We start from the raw sequence: 22016 nt of genomic DNA, 5'->3' as shown, positions 1-22016 counted from the left end.
CACAGGGATTTTGCCTCCGTGGTAACAGGGAAAATACCGTTTTTCCTCACCGCGGGTGGAAAATTGCTGGCATTTAGTGTGCGTGGGTTCGGAAAACCACACTCGGTACCAGTGCACTCAGTAAACAAGTTCGGAACGGTTGTGATACGTAAACGGTTCGCTTTTCTCGGTGGTCGGGGAAATTTCCTCGCACCCGGAGGCGAAATGATTGCAAAAGTGAAACTATTATCCCTGCTGGTGGCAGCAATTTCGCTGAACTTCGCCTCGGTTGTGTCGGTGTACGGATACACGGTTCAAAAAGCAACCATCGGCGACGTTTCGCACGGACTAGACGAGAGCTTCCTGGAGCAGCCCCACTACCGCGGCAATGACGAGCTACTCGATATGCTGGCGCACCTGCAAAAGGACTACCCGGAGTTGGCCAAGGTGCATACGATTGGCCAGTCCCTTGAGGGTCGGCCACTCGCTGTGCTTGAAATTCGACCGAACGTAAACCGTCCGCGACCATTGCTAATGCCGATGTTCAAGTACGTGGGTAACATGCACGGTGACGAAACGGTAGGTCGCGAGATGCTCCTGTATCTGGCCCAATACCTACTGGCAAACTATGGCCGCGATCCGGAAGTCGGAGCCCTGATGAACGAGACAGCCATTTACCTGATGCCAACAATGAATCCCGATGGCTACGAGCGCTCCAAGGTAAGCCAAACCGGTCCATTATGCGGAACATATTGTAGCGCTCTGGCGCTGAAAACGTGTGTGGGAATTGGGAGAAGTCTTTACGCACCAGCATATTGTCACCACTGCCAGTAGCAGTACCAAGCTGCGAGCAGTGTGACGTCAAACGTGCTGGTATTCAAATGCGCTTACAATGTTTGAGAAGCGGTCATTAATTTGCCCCGAAAGTGTAACAGATGGATGTCTGTACAAAGACCCTTTTCTGTGCTGCAATCGTGTCATGCGTTTCAGTAACGAATTGTGTGCAGCTATTGGGTTTTCATGACTGGCGAACAACTACCGATTGGGAATTTCCGTTTGGGTAATTTGTACCTTGGCGTCACAAATCCTACACATCGCATTAGCGCAAGAACAGTCTACCTATTTGTTCCTAAGTCAAGTAGGGATAATCTACACGCTAAATAAAATGTAAAATTCTACCTTCTAACAATGACACAGTCCACTCCAGAAATGTTCATCGCCTCAGATATGACACCAAGTCAAATGGTTTAATGGCGCGGTTTAAGAAGCATCCAATTCAAAACGTGAATCTAAGCCACACCTCGCTTAAACGGGACGGTTCGCGATCTACGGCTCCCCTCAAAAGTCCTTTCACCAGCAGTTCCCCATGGAACGCATGTCACTCGTACAGCTGGCATCAAACGAACGATAGCGGTAACTGCAAAAACCGGTCATACAACCGATCTGTGCTCTAGCGCAGTGTTATATCATGACCTACCCTTTTCTTACCTTCTTTTGACCGCGGTGCGTTGATCGCACGTTCGTTTGAACATGGCTGAGTGAACCACTGCCACGCTGCTTCCGGAATTCCGCTCGAAATCCGCCCAGAGAACAACGTGTTGCTTCTGGGTCACAACTTTCACTCTTTCACCCAGACGTGGTAGGGCTAGGATTGCTGAAACTATCGCGCCAGACGTTTCGATATCGCGTCCGGTAAAACGATGCCCATTCTAGTGAATTTTGAATTCTGAATTGTTATTCCATCGCGCCACCTATGCCCGGTCAAGGGAATGGCTGCGGTGGCACGATGTGAAAAACTGCTTTCCACTTCGCGTGGGTTCGTGAAAACAGGGCAAACTAACAAACAAAATGCTGCATCCTCATGTTTACGGAATCACCGGAGCGTGCATGGAGCGGCGTGTGACACAGTTTAGCATCATAGAATATTTCAACCCGCTTAGAAACAATTTAGAGTGTTTGGAAATGCGAATGGTAAGGGAAACTATTTCCAACCTGCAGAGAATTTGTTTGAAAATAAAAACATCTACTACCTGTATTGATGACCACCGCATCATGGATTTGCAGCGAACGATTTAAGTGAAAATGTATCTGTTATACATGAGCTTTGCATTAAATTAGGCTAAAAGTATGGGACGAAACTGCGCGTAAGATAATTATTCGGCTAATTAACTATCGCACCCGAACTCATTATTACGGGAACTTTCTCTAATAATGTAGGAAATGATGTAGGCTGTATTAGTATTCCTACTATCACCATTGTCAGTCTAATCCGCAGTTGCAATGGATCAATCTTAAGGTCATCAGTTCAGTTGGTGGACGCTCTCAAGCTGAACAAAACTGAACTCGCAGGTCCAAGAGGTTGTTCGATTATCGCCATTCATTGCACAAACATTCTTTGGAGTCTATAGTGAATGCACACTCTATCGTATCGGAACATGAACTCGTATAGTAAGCTACGTGATTTTACTTGCGTTGTTTTGCGGGTTTTATATCAAATTGGTAGTAAACCGCCATGATTTAGTTTGTAGTGATGTTCAATTGTACTTGTAGTGATGTTTGTTGTATGTTCAATTACTTAATTTTGTGGCCCATTAAAAACTGTTGTCTGGTAGTGAATTAAGTTTGACATACCTGATTTACAGTATAAGGTTTACCAAGGCCTCGTAACTTATAGCTAAAAAAGGACAGTCCACTGTTGGAATACGTGCCATCTTTACAGTCACGGCAGAAGACAGGACTACTACATCTACTTTAAACCTCATAAGTAGTAAAGACTGATGTATTATTACAGCTAAACGAGAATTTGTTATTTGGGCTAGTGGTTCAAATGATAGTAATGAATCGATATCTGGTAGATAATTTCATTCAAAGCTTTTTTCTTCTGTTAGGCTCATTTCGAATCGGTTTCGAAATTCTTTGGACGGGATACAGCCAACACAGTATAGCAAGACTGAAATGGGAGCAAACGGGACATCAAATTAGCACCTTATGCAGAACAGGCCAGATTATCGTCATCACCGCAATAAGAAGAGGTTTCTCCTTGTTTGTTAAAATCTTCATAAACTATCTATCTGGACGACGCATCGAATGCGCCGAAAGTGCTCTGCTATTCAATGCGATTTACCCTTTTTGCTGCAGTATTATAATGTATTTGATTTACTTCTACTGGTTTGTAACGCTTTAGTCATTGCGTCGGGCAAACCACGATAAATTGAACGCGATAACGTTGTGTAAACCTGGTGGATGTTCAGTTGTTATGAATCTGACCGGTCTTTTTTATCCGGCTTTGCGCGATTTAATGCTGCGATAGACACTTTATTTCCAGAGGGTTTTTTGTTTCATTTTCATTAGTCCAGTCATAATTTCCGCCACCGCGGAACCTTCGGACACATACGCTTATGGGAACCAAAATCTTGATAAGCAAAAATTGTTAGCTGTAAGAACAAACACAAAACAGAACATTTTCAATGTGCGACATTTCGTAATTACAAATCCATGCCCTCTCTTTGTGCAAATTTGCTGGGTTTCTGAAAGCATGTAAACACATTTTATGCCTACCAAACGGAGTGAGATTGACTCCCCACCGAAGAGCTATCCTTGTACTAATTGACACTCCGTCGAGGTGGCGCGAAACACGATGTTGGTGGCTTGGTTTCTACGCTCCATCGTAGTTGCATCGTTCCTCCCATTTTCTTCGAACGATAGCGTGGGATGAAATTCTTCGATTATCATCACCCGTCGCGTGCGATATTTTCCCAACGCCACAGACAAGGCAACAGAGGCAGCTTTTCCGTTCGGTTTCGCTCCATCCAACCGTAATCCAGCGCGCAACAACCGCTGCCAACATGATAGGGCACGCTGGGAAGGAAATAGGAAGCGATTGAATTATCGTCATAAGATGTACACGCGTGGGATGTTGAGGTATTTATTTATGCACATTTTCCGGTCATTCAGCACCATGCGCAAGGAAGAAAATCGTAGGATAAATTCCAGTAGTCAGAAGATGTCACTAGTGTTATTGTTGATAGGCCAAGTAATATATGCACGTTGTAGAGGTTTAATTTATTTATGCTTTCCAGGAAGGTGTCTGCGAATCGCCTCCTGACTACGTCGGACGGTACAACGCGGCAAACGTGGATCTGAATCGCGATTTTCCGGACCGGTTTGACGATGAGCGTACGCGCCATGTGCGCATGAAACGGCGCCAACCGGAAACAGTGGCTGTCATGAGCTGGATCCTGAACAATCCCTTCGTCCTGTCGGCCAATCTACATGGAGGCGCCGTTGTTGCCAGCTATCCGTACGACAACTCGATGTGAGTGAATTAGTTCTCGCACTGTATGTTGCTGTTTGTTGACACTCGAGCTTGATTTTCTTCATTTATAGCTACCATCATGAGTGCTGCGAGGAAAGTCGTACTCCGGATAATAAATTCTTCAAGTACGCTGCCCTGACGTACGCGGAGAACCATCCGGTTATGCGTTTGGGTCGCGATTGTAACGAAACTTTCCAGAGTGGCATCACTAATGGAGCTTTCTGGTACGAGTTGAGCGGTGGAATGCAGGACTTCAACTACGTGTACAGTAACTGCTTCGAGGTGACGCTAGAGTTGAGCTGCTGCAAGTTCCCGCTTGCTCAAGAGCTGCCGAAAGAGTGGAACAAAAACAAGCGCAGTCTGATCGAGTATATGAAGCTGGTTCATGTTGGCGTGAAGGTAAAACGGGAAATTCATATTGGCCTATTCATTCAACGCAATGTTGTGACCGATTGGCTTATCGATACGCATTCTTCTTCCTAGGGTCTCGTTACTGACAGTGCCGGCTATCCGATTAAGGACGCTGACGTCATCGTAAACGGTATCGATCGCAATGTCCGTACCGGTGAGCGGGGCGAATACTGGCGTCTTTTGGTACCGGGCCAGTACAACGTCCGTGTGGAAGCCGTTGGGTGAGTTTATATTCCAGTGAAAACTGCTCCTCTGTTTTCCCACTCTCTAAAGCGCTTCGTGTTTCCATCATCCAGCTACCACCCAAGCGAGGAAGTTACTGTATTGGTTAAAGTCGATCAACCGCTGCAAGTGAACTTCAGCCTGAAGAGCTACGACACACAAGAAGGTATCTAAAGCTTCTCTCTCACTATCTCCGGCTAAGATGGCCCCCGCTGGTGCGGTGCCTCCCGAGCTTGCTTCATTCGAATATCATAGGCTGGAATGGGGGAGGGGGGGTTGAGATTGGGAGATACAGGATGCGATGGGAATGTCCTTGAGCTTTTCTGGTGTGCACACTTTTCTAGAATTAATCCAAACGACACATACGTAAAGAAAAGGATTACATTTTCTTCTGTTCTGCTGTTATGGGGCCCGAGCATGAATCGAAACACGATCGCGTATAAGGGGAATGTAGAAAAATGTTTAACTATCTATCTGGAATTTATTTTAACTAGCACCATTATTATGTATAAAAATCCTCCATCATGAACATAAACATCTTGCAGCATAAGGAAGCACAATGCGGCCACTAACAGATCCTAACACTAAACGAAAGCAAACAAAAGCTAAAACAATAGCAGTTTAAATAGCAGTTCAGTGAAATTTGGAACCAACTAGAAAGAGAAGTGGTCACAACACAACACAATCGAATCTAATGGATCTTACAATCATTATAAGATTTTTTACCCAAGGTGATACGTTTAACCAATAAACTAATGCTTTCATTTGCTCGAATATACTAATCAAGCAGTTCCATCTACATCAAAGATAGTATGTTGTTGAAGTATTCAGAAAAAAACTAACGAACGAACTAACGAACGCTTAAAATTAGCTGCAATATAATTGTACTAACTATTGCTATTCCTATTATTTTATTGAAGCATGGTTTTGGGTTGGTTTCTGTTACATAACAAAAAAAGCACACAGCAAAAGAAGCAGCTATCTTGTCTCAGCTTTGTCAACAAATCAACTTGGCTGCATGCGTTTTACATCATTTCTAATTTAGTTTACTGACCATTTAACGTTAAGTTATTTTCTCTCAAAGAGGCACGACCCTGTTGTTGTTTAACTATTATCTGTTATTGTTGTGGATCTCCCCCTTTTTAACATTATTGCTCTTTGTTCATCAGAAATGGTTCTTATTATGATTTCTTTCATGTTGACCTGTTATTTCTTTCGAGATATTATTTTCCAAATAATAACTGAGTCAGTTGATTTGAAACTAATATCTCTGCTTCATGTGGTGTATTGTGGAATGTAGCTACTGTTGTATTTGAGTAATATGTTATAACGATCCTTGTGCAACGAAGAGCAATTGTAGCGAGGGTTGAAGTATGATAAACAATGTCCCTGTGTAATTTATGCTGCATTCTTATAAGAAATGAGAGGCACCCAACAAAAAGTCTCCTAAACGTCGATGTACATTTAGTGAAACGTTACACGTTGCTCTAAACGGACCAGGAACTGTATAAATGTTTAGAGCATACGTTCAGATGTAAAATGTATAATCCGAAACATTCATGTTACATCATACCCTCTAAATATTGCACAAATTAAGAGACACATACACAATTTTCAAACAAGTATCCTACTCCAAGTACTCAGCAACACAAAACCTCTAGTTGGTGTACAATAAAAAGAGTGACAAATAAAGATGATACGGACGTGCAACAGCAATCGCAATTTTCACCGTAAAATAGTGTGCTCTAATTCGTGCCGATTGTATTATTGGGATTATAAGTTTGATTTAAATCTATGTAAACTTGATGATGATCGAAGCGTTCCGCACTTATTATTTGTAATATCTTGTACCATATTTAAATACTCCCTACTCCTGTGTGATCGTCCCATCGTTGAATGAATGAATTCTTCCTTCCATTCGGTGATAATTCACAATCGTGCGAATAGTAGAGGAAGGATGCGTGGGATAGTCATCGGGATGCCTATTCATTATTGTATTATTTAGCTTGCAAAAACAACTTACTACAAACTAACAAATGCTGGACCACATAAGCGATATGCATGTAAAATGTCTTGAGTGATTGGAGCGCATCGTGAGGAAAAACAGTAGAACTCCAGCATTATGCAGGAGAAAACTGCACGTTGAAGCTAATCCCGTGTGTAATGTCCTTTCAGCGCCTTCCAAGGCAGAGCAGGTACGTGTGGTTCGTGAAACGTTTGACGAGTACGGATTCGCAAAGAAACCAGACTTTGCCCACCATAACTACACCGCCATGGTGAGGTGAGTGTTTGAAAAGCTCTACGAAGTGGCGTAATCGTCGGCATAGTCGTGTTCCGTGACCCAACTACTCTTCTTTATCGTTTCCAGCCTCATACGCGATTTGGGCAGCAACTATCCGTCGATAACGCATCTCTACTCCATCGGGAAATCGGTTCAGGGTCGCGATCTTTGGGTGATGGAGATTACCGAAGGACCCGGGCAACACATGCCCGGAAAACCGGAAGTGAAGTACATCGCCAACATGCACGGTAATGAAGTGGTCGGACGGGAGCTGCTATTGCTATTTGCGACGTATTTGTGTGAAAATTATAACCGAACGGAGCGTGTAACGAAGTTGGTTCGTCAGACCCGGTTGCACCTGCTGTTCAGCATGAACCCCGACGGGTACGAGCTTGCGGATATCAACGATAAAGACAGTCTCAAGGGTCGTTCGAACGCCAACAACGTCGATCTGAATCGCAATTTCCCGGATCAGTTCGGTCAGAACCAGTATAACTTACGACAGGAGCCGGAAACACTCGCCGTGATGAACTGGTCGCTAGCGACGCCGTTCGTCCTGTCAGCTAACCTGCATGGTGGCGCCCTCGTCGCGAACTATCCGTTCGATGATTCGCCCAAAGATTTCGCTGACTCGAGTGGATACGGCGATCCTCGCACGGTGAAGAATCCGACCGAGGAGAACGAACTGTTCCAGTACCTGGCGCACGTATACGCAAATGTAAGTTCCCTGGTGCCCTTTTCTGAAAGACTTTGCGATTGCAATGCTTATAATCACTTCTATCGCACTCTCGCCCAACAGTCCCACACAACGATGCACCTTGGCAAGCCGTGCCCGAGCTTCTTGCGGGAAAACTTCTCTGATGGCATCACGAATGGAGCGTCCTGGTACAGTGTAACCGGCGGCATGCAGGACTGGTCGTACGTGGTTGGTGGGGCATACGAGCTGACACTCGAAGTCGGATGCGACAAGTTTCCGCCCGCTTCGCAATTGCCCGAATTCTGGCACCAGAATCGCGAAGCCCTGTTACAATACGTGGAGCAAGCGCAGCACGGCATCACGGGATACGTGAGAAGCACGATCGGTCATCCGATTGGACGGGCGAGCGTTCAAGTCGACCAGATCGAACATGTCACCTACACGACAGCCAACGGGGACTACTACCGGCTATTGCTTCCTGGCCTGTACAATGTCACGGCCGAAGCAGAAGGATACGAACCCCAGAAGCTAGAGGTCCGCGTTTCTCCAGAAGCCGACCGGGCCGTAATCGTCGACTTCCAGCTGATGCGGAATGACCCGCAGCATTGGTCGTCGGCGTACGACTTCCGCACGTTGGACAACATCCTGAACACGCGGTATCACTCGGACGCGGAGTTGAAATCCGTCATGGCAGAGTTCGAAAACAAACACTACAAATCTGTCACACTTGAACTCAGTGGAAACGAGGTATCGATGGCATATCCCTCGGTGAAGGTGACCGATAGCGTAAGTAGCCAGAGTGAACATATCAGCAAACATTTGACGGAACACCCATCTGATGCGCATACCTTCTCCTCGTACAGATTGCCTCACCGGACGAGACAAAGTTGCACATTCTGATCATTTCGTCGCTCTTCCAAACGGCCGCCATCGGGCGAGAAATGGTCATCAACCTGGCGCGCCACGTGCTGGCCGGATACAGCATCAAGGAACCGTTGCACATCAAACTGCTCGAAAACGCGGTATTGCACTTCGTGCCGGTGAAAAACGATTTCGAAGAGATCGTGCAGCAGTTCCGGACGAACACGTCCATCTGTAATCCCACGCTGCACTCCGATGAGCTGGCGGATAAGTTACTGAATGCCGAAACCGACCACCAGAAGGATATGTTCTTGCGCATGCTTAAGGATGACGAGTATGACCTGGCGCTGACTTTTGCCGCAGGAGGCCACGATGTGTTGTAAGTATCGGTATAGAGAGTATTGCGCAGAACACACCCTAGACCCTGACGAATGGTTTTGTGTATGCTTCTTGGCAGCTTCCCCCACACCAACGATAAGGTGGCAATATACTCGCGCTTTGCGGAGAAAATCAAAGGCCACAAGTACCGGCAGCCGCTTGGGGCCACACAATGTCCAGTCGATGCCAGCCAGCTCCACCAGGCTGAGGCGACACAGCGGGTCACCAACACGATCCAGAAGCTGTACGAAGTGCCCATGTTCACGATGCAGCTCGGCTGCTGCAAGATGCCCACCGAGGCGAACATCGCGACCGTGTGGCGTCAGAACCTCGAACGCATGGGTAACTTCCTTCGGTTGATCGATACCGGCATACGTGGCTATGTTAAGGACATCCACGGGGTGCCGCTTCGGAAGGCTATTTTACGTGTCCGCGGCAACAGCCTTATCTACAAGGTGACACCCAATCTGGCTCACTTCCGCATCGTTTTGCCATCTGGCTCGATCGAGATCGAGATCAGTTGCTACAACTACACGTCCCGCATCGTGCCGGTAACGCTGGCCGAAAACCAAATACTTGACCTCGGTGATATCGTCATGCAGGAAGCCGCCCGACCACGGGAGAGTATCGTCGAGCCACCCGTCCCGGTGGTTCCACAGACTGTGCCGGAGAAACACCGGGATTTTGGCGTGCTCGAGCCTAGCAAAACGATGCGCGTGTTCCCGCAGGACGGTGGAGTTGAAATGAACGGAGCAGTGAGCGGTAAGATATTTGCTACGATCCTGGCTGCTGGGCGGATTATACTCACCCTTTGGGCGATTTGGGGTTGCTTTTTTACCGTAGGAATTGTGTTGGACGATGCCAACCATCCGCTGCCGGATGCAAAGGTGTACGCAATCGATGCGCACAGTTCGCGATTGCTTGCGACAACTCGTACCGGGCCGCTGGGCAAATTCCAGTTAGAATCTCTGTTCAGTGCCAAGGACATCGTAGTGCATGCGGAACCGTCCGGGTACGAGGCAGGACAAAAGTAAGCAAACACCGGCCAGACTGTGTGACATTGAAGGGACACTGACCGTGCCGCTTATCGGTGGATTGCTTTCAGGACGATCAGCCAAGGACCGCTGGGTGGTGCGTCAGGTATCGTGTTCCATCTGGCCCGGGACGAACGAGTGCTGGGACTGCCACGGCTAGTCTTCGTTATTCTGGCCGGATGTGTTTGCGTGGGCATCATCGTCGGTGGCATCATGTGCTTCATGTACGTGCAGGCTCGACGTCGAGATTCGCGGTACTACTACAATTTCTCGCTGTTGCCGCAAAAGGGCGAACTGAACCGGAAGCTCTTCGATGACGACGAAGAAACGGAGCTGTTCCGGGCGTCCACGAAAAGTAGGCTCACACTGGTGTTCCGAGCGTTTGAACCTAGCACTCTACTACTTTCTTATCCTCTCTCCAGAGCTGCAGCCTTACTACGATGACGAGCGTGATCCGATCACGGACACGGACGACGACAGTGAGGAGGAGATCGTGATGTTGAATCCTTCCTTCCGCAACACCATTAGCCAATCGTAACCGGCTGCGGAAACGTTCCAATGGCTCCTACCACTGCGTACCTTAACCCATTCCGGATCGGCCGGAACGAACGGCGTTGTCTGATGAACCTTTTGGACATCTGCCCGCTCACCCATTTCGCCTTGCCTTGTGACATGTTTTGTTTGGTTTATTCTGTTTGGACAACGAGCGAACCCGATTCCCGGTTCACCGTTTGGATTGTGATAACACAAGAGAGGCCTTTCCCGGGTCGGACGGGACAACAATCACCCCAGTACTGCATTTTCCATCGCCTTTCGTTGATGCGTGGACGGTGCGTGAAAAAAAACGCACAAAAATTAGCTAACAGTGAGGATAGGACGATGACGACGACTAGCCGTTTTGCTGGCACACGACCCATGTGAACTTACATTCGGCAACAGAAGCTGTGAACGAAGGCGGCAAATGAAAGAATCTGTATCTCTTAAGCATGGTTATTTAGGAAGATAGACAAAATGAGAAAAAGAGAGAGAAATAAATAAAATACGGAATATCTGAATTCCTTCGGCAGGGTATATTAGCGAAGCTCCAACACGATGCGTGACTTTATTTAGATTAACTTATTATGTTTTTATAAGCAAATCATCAATAAACCCACATCAAGAGCGTCGTGAAGCGAGAAGAGTATTCGTTTGCCACACACTCGTACACCTCGTGGCGTTTGTGATATTCGCTAGAACAACGAATAAAACAGTTCGTGTTTCTTCTTCACAACGCATCCATCGCTCGTCGAGAGTTTATTTAAATCATCCTTTCGTTGGTTTTTTGCCGGTTTCTTGCTTGCTTGATTCTCTCCGTAACTTCCCTTTTTTTATCGATCGATACCGGACCGTTTTTGGCTACAGCGGCTGCACGTCGATTTTTAAGCACGGTGTTGGAAGACTCCGGAGAATAAGTGGTCGATGTTTTGTATTAGCTTTGGTTGCACAGAACGTGTGTGCAATATCTCGTCTACCAAAAATCCATTATTTCAGATTTTGAATGGGCTATTTTTGAGGTTTTTTATCGATTGTTACTACAGATCCTCTCCATGGGTTCATCCGTGACGTTCCGTAATGAAACCTAGTAGACCTTACACGATGGGGCATTGCGAATCTCCCAAGCGCTTTGATCTTCACGTTAGCTTGCCGAGAGAGAAGCAGCTTAAAATGTGCGTGTTACCTTCCTATGGCATTTATAAAACCTAATATAAAGGAAATTGTTCGCTCTATTCTAAGGCTGTCTCCATTGGTGCCGTCAACAAAAACTATTCATTTTTAATTCACATCGTCAAAATTTGCGCTTTTATGCTGAATAGTCAAACATCTTCACGATTCATGGTCTCCTTCCAAACAATTAAATAGGAACATAATGTAAAAAAAACATAAAAAAAGAAAACAAACCATGGTAAAAAGAAGAGAAACGCTCAGAAAAGATTTTGTAGTATGTTTATGTGTTTATATTTTACGAACTGTTTTACGCCCGTGTTTCGCGTTACAAATGTGTCCAAGCCGTCCGACACCAGCTCTTTTCCAAGGGATGCTCACAATGTTTTACTCTTCGTTGATGTTTCCAAAAGAAATAAAACCATGACAAAATAATAATTTAAAACTCCCTGTGCGGTCAAATTACGTTAAAAAACGTCCTCAACTTCGGTTATCTCTTTTAAACTGGCGGGCGACTTTTTTCCTTCGATTCACCACATTATAACGATGAAGTCTATTTTCTGTTTCCAAACGGTTCCAAGTTTCTCTATAGTGGATGGTGTATGCGTGTGGTTTGGATGTTCCGTAGAACAGGATTAAGCGAATCCTTTTTAGAAGTGGAAAATGACATTCAATATAGTACGTCCCGCACTTAAGTGATGAGAGCTTCGCGTCATAAAATTGGCCGCTATTATCTGGCTAGGGTCGAAAGAATTACGATGGCAGTTGCTCGACCACGGTAAACATGAGGATAAAGTATTAACGAAAACCGGCTAAAACAACCCATTTTCATTCAAACTTGCCATCTGAATTGTGTTACTCTATTCCAGAAAAAACGTAAAAAAACAAATTAAAATAGAAAGATGTTGTGCTGGAACGCGTCGGGGTAGAATAAATACACATCGTCGAGGGAGAGAACGTATGTTGGCGGATGGTGGATGATGGGGTCGCATTTTTTGAGGTAAGAAAAGCGCCACAGCCATCCATCCAATCAATCACCCGCTGCAAAGTTGCACAGCTGATTTAGTCCTCCTCAGATTCGCTTTCTGCAAGTAAACAATAAAGAATATGATATATTCATACATTCGAGTGTAGTCTAGAGTTGTAATAAAAAGGTAACGACCTAAACAGCTTGCGGATTCTGCTGTAAGACTCTAGTTCAAAAGCCATTGGAATTGTCATTGAATCAATTCCTCAATGAGCTAGGGTAACTTTTTCTGTTGCATCAATTTTAAGACGATCTACAGAATCATGAAGCATCCGTAGATCGTGTTTGCCGAGATGCTTTACTCAGCGCTACCATCATAATATGGAACGACCAAATTCAACGTATGCACATCATTATTTAGCCTAACTTACACTCAAGCAATACGCCAAACGGGATTAAACTATATATTAATTACCTTCTTCTGCGTTTTGCAGCCATTCAATAAATTTCTTCATCTGCTCCAAGAAGTGCATTTTGCCCTTGTTCGAATGACCCTCTTTGTACCACTTCAGAATAGAATCTTCCGTGACAATTTCGGCTGAAACGTGAAAAGTAAATGAATAGAAAAATAGTTCCATCGATCACACCAAGAAGCACACGTACTTTTGTAGAAGAGCAATACAATCTTCGAGAAAGCCTTCATGAAATTCATGTTCTCGTAGCAGAACTCTTGCACCTTCAACAGCAGCGCCATTTCAGATCGGTCGGATGTGGTGAACGCCTCGAACAGCTGCGTATACGTGCGCAAGTGCTTCAGTGCTTGCTCCGCGACTAATTCCTCCTTTTTGTTCCATTCGGCTAGCGACATTACGGTGGACCAAATCTACCCAGAGGGAAAGAATATACATAAGGGAATGATTAATATACAATATTAACACAATTGAGCGTTTTTGCTGTGTGCCACCAATGCGATAGAAAATCATAATCCCCGCGCTCGAGCCATGTTACAAGCTCATACAATCAAAGGGATTATTATCCTTTCGCATTAGTGGAATCAATACTCTGGCGAACCTATTGGAACCACCTGGCGGTTTTGAAATCCGCTACAAGTGGATTTGTCTTGGTGCCATAACACTTGTATTGAAAACGTTAGCAATACTTACGAGACCAATAACTTCATGCTCGGGAATGTTTGATTTCGTCGACATATCCTTCGTGTCGGCGATAATATCCTTAATTGTCTTGTTATCGTTAATATCATCGATGAGCAACTGTAAAAAAAGTTAATAAAAATACACTGTTCTAATAACCAATCATCTCACACAATATCATTAAAATTCTTTTCGAAGCGGCGATGTTTTAAAATCTAAACGCGTTTGAAAGCTCAAATTTACTTTAAAACGCAGTACGACTTAAAGCAGTATGATTTACCAGAAATATTTCCCCGATAGTCATCGGCGGATCAGTGATCGATAATTGATTTCGTTCATTGATCACATTTATACTGGACATAAGGATTTAGGGATTTTATCTACATTTCCAACAATTGTTCTTTTCCATTCGCTAAGAAGAACGCTCCAATCACTGCAGTACTTGTTAGTTTTGTATCAGAAAATAGGGTCTGGCAAATACACCATTTTTGGGGCATCATTCGCCGAAGCAAATCTGATATTACTCTAGCACACGATTTCCCACCAAAATGATCGATGTTGAAGAGCGATAGCATTTGGTTCTACTAACTAATGTGCTGATAAACCTCCACATTCCCCCAGATATCACAGTATTGCAAATGACACAAAAAGATCTGCGATGGAAAGGTGCGCCGTTGGATATTAGATAAATATTTCAAATTGCTACTCGGTTGTCCATGCCAACAAAAAGTTACAGCAGATACTACGCTTAATGACCGCATCTGCTCATTTTATTGACACGCTACTATGGCACACTTTCGACACCTACTAATGTCAATGAAACACAATAAGTAGGTTCTAATAAGGTGCAGATATCAAATTGGAAGGTAGTTTCCTGAAAAATTACTAAGGAATTAAGTCATACCTGCGTCAGTTCTCGTTTTGCCTCCTGGCTAGCTTGAGCCTTGTGGAGCTTGAAGATGTCGGCCAGATCCTTCTCGACGAGCACCGTCTTGAGGTAATCCTCACTGCGCTTGTTCATGGGCAAAAAGTCCATGAGGCGGTTATCGAGACCGCTCTTACGCAGAGCTGCCACCAACGGCGCATTGCCACCCTTTTCCTGCTTAAAAGTGATAAACACTTCTAGCAAAAACTCCAGCGCCAACCCGTCCTTCGTTAGGTGTTCATTATTCAATACGTTCAGCACTTGTGGTGGAATGGATCCATTAGCTGCAAAAAAGGATAGATTATAGACACATTTTAATCCTTTCCAAATATGTATTACAAAATAGCACATGCGACGATTGGTGTATTGTGAGTAATATTCATTGACGCCACAAGTCAGTGAAACGTGTCGGACATATAATAGCGTAAGCAAAATTACTCTTTGCTTACTATAGGCACTCTTGTATAAGCAAACCTTCGGCTGAATTAACAATTAATGCTGCCTTCAGTGATCCTGGTGCCAGGAAAATTTTTTATTTTACCCACCATCTACAACAATTTTGTTAAATAACAATATTTGCAATCAACTTACCCATCCACAAAGCCGTCATACGCGCAAGCTTGATCCTTTCGAGTGGAGTGAATCCCTTGATGAAGATAAGAATTTTCTTCATTTCCTCTTCAAACATTTTCTCGAGATACTTGTATCGACGCATAAGCCTAATGAAGATCTGCAAGAAATTGAGGAAAAGAAGCATTTAAACATAACTCATAAATGTAACAAACGCAACGCATGAAATAAAACCAAATGTAAGAATCCACGAAAAGATTCACTCCTACTTTCAAAGAGGTAGCGACCTCAAGCAAAAGAGATTCGTAAATTTTATTGCACACGTATCTACACCGTAATGTTGATAGATTTTTATGAAAATCTGCCTCGACATACGATTCTAGCAAAAAGTGTGCGTCAATCTATATATATATATATATTGACAACATTGCATTCATACCTGCTCATGGTTCCGCATCGATTCCATGTCTTCCGATGCTGCGAATATACAGCGATCGGTTCTTGGTTTCTCGCCATCTTGCGAGATAGATCCTCCAGGAACTGCCAAGAAAAATTAGATTTTAATATTATGTTAACACAATTATCGCGTAGCCGTTTCGGTATTTTCAATTATTGTGAAGTATAATAGCTGCAAATACTTACCAAGTAATCCACCAGCTATTAAGATATCGAATAATACTTCACCGTAGCGACGATAATCGAGTTTATTACCAGCGCTATCAAGGTACTTGTAAATTTGCTCTAGATCTTCAGCTGCATCGAGACCTGCAATGACCGCGTCACGGAATCCCGTGGGGTCATTCTTCTCTCTTTCATCTGCAATTAAACAACAAAGACCATTCGACATATAAATAAATCAAACACAACGAAGCACGTTTTCTCTGATGCTGTAGCCAGGCTGCGTGTTACGGCAAATGTGGGATAAATCAAATGCATAACATAGCTAAGCCGAAGCCAATATTGATATCACAGCATTATTTTTTTTACCACAGACTGATGAAAATGTATCAATAACAACTCGTCAAGCCTGTGGTCCACAGCTGTGTAAGGTTTAGCTCAAAATTTTATTTCTCGTAAAATTCTATATCAATTCCATGCGTAAGGTGATTCCAGAAGTTTTTCGCCTGTAGTAAAACTAAATTATCTCGTTTGCTTTAGTTTTTCTACATTGCAGATATATGCGTAGCAGCTAATATTACTCAAAATTGAAAGGAATATCACTCAATAAAACTTGCTTTACTGCTAGTGCATCTGTTTTATTATCCTTATTATTATTACATTAACGCGCTGAAACTGTCTAGGAAGCAAAAAAACCGTCAGTCGCAAAGCTATTAAGAAAAACGCCACGTGGTATTACCACGTGAGGATCATTACACATCAAGTGTTTCCGAGTTGGAAGCAGTGATGCGTAATAGTATTTAATAACAAATCTATTCTTATTTTCTTGGTATCTACTGGTTTAATAAAGAGAACATTTTAGAAACGTGCGGATGAAGATGACGCACACAACGCAACGACTCCTGTTTATTATTTGGTTAATTTGTATTACAATTTTCAACATAAATACCCTTAGCAAAATTATCGGTTCAATTATTTGTTGCATAAATATTTCATTTCAATTTAAAAAATATGCAGAAAAATGTTTGGTTACTTTATCATAAGAAAATATACGGCAACATATTTTCAAGGTAAACAAAGAATCATTTTCTTTATACCATAAATGCTCAATAGGTTTATAGCACAAACTAACTATAACCTATTAGTTTCATATGGATATGATCGATTTGATGAGATAATTTTTAAACGAATACATTTTCTGCTTTATTTGCGAACAAGTCTCTTGTTTCTTAATCAAAGGAATTGATTTAGCATTTTTAAAGAAATAAGTATTTGTATTTTTATCGAATCTAATTTCGAAACTTACCCCTTTTCCTGGTCTTGATGCGTTGACCTGATAGTACTGGTCTTTCGGCTTTCTGACTCATACAACAAATTACTGAAAATAGAGATAAAATAGATAGAATCTCTGTTAAATGTATATAAATCGTGGAACATGACTCATCAATAACAAAAATCTTAGCTTCTCAAGATGGTTGGATGCAAGTAAATGCTACATTTTTTTCTTTAAAACACGATCAATGTAAACCTTGACAAATATTATCTCAAGAAAATTGCTAAAAATTATAATGAATATTTAAAATTTGAAAATCGAGTCATGTGTAGTTCGAAAAAAATGCATACCCAACAATATGCATTGCAAAGGAGAGGGAACAAGAATTAATGCACCATATGCTTGATTCCCATGACCTAAATAAACGCGACGTCGCCAACGGACACGAACAATGCCTTTGTCCTTGAGGAGTTCACCTCGAAAACACGATCCGCTTGGAAATTCAAAGCTATCTTAGTAAACAGCGTCTTTGAGACATATTTCCAAAAATCAATCAGTGAGGAGAAATATGCTCCTGTCCCATTACTTTACTTCGGTTTCCAACGAAGCAAATTATCAACATTAAATTTGAATTAACGTTAGCACTATGAGCAGTAAAAGCACTTGGATTGCAATTCTAACAATCGAAAAAGGCAGTATTTCAATATTATACTTTCACAATACTACGGAAATAATTTTTAGGTGCTGTTCGAAAATAGTGCCAAAATAAGCAAATTTGAGGAAATCCAACAATGGAACGGAAGGATGTAACCCACCAATCGCAAATTGTTCGTCGAACGAATCTTACCCGATTTATTCAACCACGAAAAATAATTTACAACTTGTCTTTCGTCACGACGATGTGGTTTTGCTTCACTTGTCGTGCGCCAACGTTTGTTAACTGATCTGAAATTGCAATACTTATGAAACATGTGCGTCGAGAGCGAAACCAGCGTACTAAGCTAGTAATAAAAAATACGATTATTTCAATTTCATTGTTTCTGAACATAACCAAATAAAAATAATTTAAAATTAATCGTTGACAAAGCTTCCTTTTATCAGCAGAGGAAACACATTTTAAAATTACGCCATTTAGACAATGACTAACAGTAGCTGTATGGAGAATTAAATCACCCTCCCAGAAATAAATTAAATAACTAAACATAAACAAAAAATAAAAAGAAGCTTACTTATTTACTGGTTTTCCGCAAAAATGAAGACGCCGGGCCCGATCTATCCAATCAGAATGGGATGGTTATAATTATTGATTTAAAAAATAAAACAAAAACTGGCGCGCTCGGCTTCTTTTACGCGAAATCGTAACCTGTAAATTTCTTTATCTATCTGGTTTTTCTAAATTTTTGACGCTCTGGGTATTGACTGAATGAATGTAAATATTTTTTCTGCAATTTTTGCTGACAGTGGGCTGTGCGATGCGAAATGTGGTGGTGATGATGATAATGGACACAATAACTTCTACCAAAAAGAGAAAAAAGATAACAAAAAACGAAGTTTAATGAGTAACCAACGTATTTTTAATTAGCAATCATTCAATGCGAATTTAACAAATTGTAATACATTGTTCTATTAATGGGACCCTTAAATATCACGATAGAGGTAGAGCGACAACCATTGCCGTGTCCCATTAGTATAAGTAACTGGACCTTGGTTTTACTCGTTCGAATATTTCCTACCCCCGCCAAAAACCGGTTAGTGCCTATATCTGACGGCAAACGTAAAGAAAGAAAAGCCTCGCATGGTGCCAAAATTAGACATACGCCATCAGCGGACAACCTTCGGTGAATGCACTTTACACAAAGGGATAAAGATGTAAAAAATGGAAGATAACAAAACGAACAGCTGTACAGTACAGAATCTGCTCTATCAATAGTATGTCACCTTCGGAGTGAAATTATATCAAGTCTTAACCATGATCCCTACGTTGATGACGATGATTTATCGCTCTACACATAGTTCCAGTCATGACAAATCGCTATAGAAGAAAGCTAGGTTAGGAATTACTTCCACCACACCACATCCATTTGACAGAACAGTGGAAAGGGTTTGATTTTTATCATTCAATGTCCCATGTCGTACCTACACAGGGTAAAGTGTAATGAAAAATGCACTATACAGCTGCATCAAGGAACGCGCCGCGAATATTCAGCTATTCAATCGTCACCTTTCCTCAAACGCTGAAAATCACGGCTCGCAATACACGGAATAGAAAAAATGTGATTAAATGGTAACGCCATTTCGCTGTCGGAAAATGGGTGGCCATCTTTTAATTTCAGTAATGCGAAAACTTTCGAGAAAAGTATTCAAAATTCTGTTTTAGATACATTGCTATTGAGCAAGTATCGCTTAGCCGTAAATGGACGCTTTTATCGATTAGAGCGGAAGTCTACCTAATCAGATAGCTTCACGTATGGCCTCAATTCAACGTGGAGACCAAGCACATTGCTGCGCAGAAAATAAGTGCTGTGGTAGAAATACGATAAAGAAGTCCAATCCACCGCAATCGTAGCGCCACTATAGCCTAGCTTTCTAACCATTCCTATCTAAGAAATTTTGTGCCTGAGCGCGTGGAAAGTTCCTTTACTTTACTTACAAATTTATTAGGTATTTCGCGGAGCACTTGACTGAACACCACACGCGTTGCAAGAAAAGAATTCAGCCTGCGTTGACTCAGTGCTAAAAAAAACCTTTTCGCTCAGGATTTCGCCCGGAACGGGCATGGCCTTACTGACATACCATGTTTATAGTAACAAGCTCGTAGCTTCATCCGCGGCAATTCCTACAGAAATTCGTACAGAAAAATATTGATACAATTTATTTAAATTATCTGGCCTCCATAAATTATATGTAGAGGAAAAATTTCTCTGCCACCATGAGGCACTATTCATAACCCCTATAAGCACTTGTTTATACGACCTGTGGTAAATAAAATTTAATTTATATATAGAAATCCGTTTGCATCCTTCCCCTTAATCGACATTGATCGACATAATATGGCGAAAACAATTCTGTCAATTGTCTGACCTGTACGTCAAGTCCGAGTGTTTTCATCAGGCCGAAAGATGGCATCCTTCGTTGCGGCTAGCCGTGCGGCAATCAAGTTTCTTCAGGTAAGTTAGAGGTTGTCCTCGATTATGCCTGTGGCTTATGCAAACAAATATCAATTTTAGTTACCATCAACTGGACTACTCGCTCCGTGCCTGCAGAATGCGGCTATCGTCCATCAGCAGCAGGTGCGACACAGGCGGACGAAGCATTGGGAACCCAAGTGGAAGCGGTTGCGTAAAGCAAAATACATCAAAGTTGACATACCAAATCTGAACGAAAGACCCGAGGATTTGTCGCAAGAGCAGATGAAAACTCGTATGAAGGAACGAGGCATTTTACCTCCCCGTCCATGGCTAGAGCGGCCCTTCTACATCAGCTGCACCGGTGGTGTCTTCGAACCGTACGTTCCACCAGAGGGAGACGGGCGGATGTCGGCGATTTCGCGAGAAGGTGCCAAGCAAAAGATTGAACAGTTGGAAAAGAAGACTAAATCCATGATGGCTATCCGTAAGATTCGAAATTACGACGAAGATTTTGATACGTCAGATTTTTCAACGGCTGCACAGGATATCTACATAGAGGCGCACAAAACGTTGTGCGAAAAGAACAAGTACAAGTTACGAGAGATCGTTACCGAGCGTGCTTACCCGGAGCTGATGCATAATGTGGCCGACAAGACGATTCGTTGGCAGTTTTTAAAATCGCTCGAGCCTCCACGTGTTGTTCATGCTCGTTGCACCGATGTTATCACGAAGGAAAACATTTTCGCTCAGGTAACGGTGCGTTTTCACAGCCAACAAACATTGGCGATCTATGACCGCTTCGGCAGGTTAATGCACGGCAGTGAAACAATACCCAAGGATTGTCTCGAGTACGTTGTATTTGAGAAGCATTTAGCCAATGAGTACGGTGTGTGGAGGTTGCATGAGAAAATTATTCCTGATTGGATGCCACCGAAGGCACCGGCTCTTATCACTTACCGCATGGACGATGAACCGGTAGCAGGGGCACCCGAAGATGAATCAAAAGAAGTGGATACTGTGAAAGAGAATCAGAAAAACGAAGCAGTGTCTACAGCTTGAGCTCCAATTATTTGGGTTCTTAAGAATCCAAAGTAAAATAGTCAAAATAAATAAAGAAACATAATCTGAAAACCCAATGCATGTTTTCTCAATATTATCTTCCAAGACGTCAGCGACATGGCTGTTCAGTTTGCCAAATTTGTAAGACGAGAAAATTCTTTCAAATTAAACTATTTTAATTACCCAGCTAACCGAGTCAGCCCGGGATAAGGCTATTCGCGGCTGTTGGGAGGAAATGCCTTTCAGCTCACAAAAAATTATCCATATCTAAATACGGCCAGGCCGTTTTTAAATAAATAACAACAATTACCCAGCTACGCACAACGTAATCTACAATAATATGTGTTATAAAACTGCAAACGACGAATTTTATTTTTTTACATTGTGTCTAATCAACCTTTGAACGTTTATGTTTTGCATCGACAAACAAGAGCTTTTGAAGTATA

General features: G+C 42.9%; 3 protein-coding genes across 7 annotated transcripts; 2 read left to right on the top strand and 1 right to left on the bottom strand.

Annotated features, from left to right (window-relative positions):
* Positions 1 to 369: 369 nt before the first annotated feature.
* LOC128720199 (carboxypeptidase D) lies at positions 370 to 11445 on the top strand. Of its 3 annotated transcripts, none has more exons than XM_053813853.1 (13): positions 370 to 699; positions 4059 to 4294; positions 4366 to 4693; positions 4778 to 4926; positions 5002 to 5093; positions 7103 to 7208; positions 7296 to 7926; positions 8008 to 8691; positions 8769 to 9145; positions 9224 to 9906; positions 9988 to 10174; positions 10250 to 10533; positions 10601 to 11445. In XM_053813853.1, the coding sequence occupies exons 1-13, from the start codon at positions 385 to 387 to the stop codon at positions 10714 to 10716; spliced, it is 4188 nt and encodes a 1395-aa protein (XP_053669828.1). In that variant the 5' UTR covers positions 370 to 384; the 3' UTR covers positions 10717 to 11445. The 3 variants fall into 3 exon arrangements, with proteins under 3 accessions (XP_053669828.1, XP_053669827.1, XP_053669829.1); XM_053813852.1 differs by having other exon boundaries at positions 10571 to 11445; XM_053813854.1 differs by having other exon boundaries at positions 7076 to 7208.
* Positions 11441 to 20095, bottom strand: LOC128720201 (protein krasavietz). Of its 3 annotated transcripts, none has more exons than XM_053813856.1 (11): positions 20034 to 20095; positions 18613 to 18655; positions 17417 to 17488; positions 16135 to 16308; positions 15932 to 16032; positions 15514 to 15652; positions 14902 to 15206; positions 14010 to 14117; positions 13510 to 13729; positions 13322 to 13444; positions 11441 to 12964 (listed from the first exon to the last, which is right to left on the bottom strand). In XM_053813856.1, exons 3-11 carry the CDS (start codon positions 17475 to 17477, stop codon positions 12942 to 12944), a joined length of 1254 nt encoding a protein of 417 aa, XP_053669831.1. In that variant the 5' UTR covers positions 17478 to 17488; positions 18613 to 18655; positions 20034 to 20095; the 3' UTR covers positions 11441 to 12941. The 3 variants fall into 3 exon arrangements, with proteins under 3 accessions (XP_053669831.1, XP_053669830.1, XP_053669833.1); XM_053813855.1 differs by having other exon boundaries at positions 18613 to 18898; positions 20034 to 20092; XM_053813858.1 differs by lacking the exons at positions 18613 to 18655; positions 20034 to 20095 and adding an exon at positions 18231 to 18328.
* Positions 20096 to 20497: 402 nt separating this feature from the next.
* LOC128731924 (probable 39S ribosomal protein L45, mitochondrial) lies at positions 20498 to 21570 on the top strand. Its single transcript, XM_053825082.1, has 2 exons — positions 20498 to 20550; positions 20611 to 21570. Exons 1-2 carry the CDS (start codon positions 20503 to 20505, stop codon positions 21568 to 21570), a joined length of 1008 nt encoding a protein of 335 aa, XP_053681057.1. The 5' UTR covers positions 20498 to 20502.
* Positions 21571 to 22016: the final 446 nt, after the last annotated feature.

This window comes from Anopheles nili, chromosome 2 (genome assembly GCF_943737925.1).
Source record: "Anopheles nili chromosome 2, idAnoNiliSN_F5_01, whole genome shotgun sequence".
NCBI classification, from domain to species: domain Eukaryota; kingdom Metazoa; phylum Arthropoda; class Insecta; order Diptera; family Culicidae; genus Anopheles; species Anopheles nili.
Note: the sequence above shows the minus strand (reverse complement) of the source record. Positions and strands in the feature narration are given on the sequence as shown.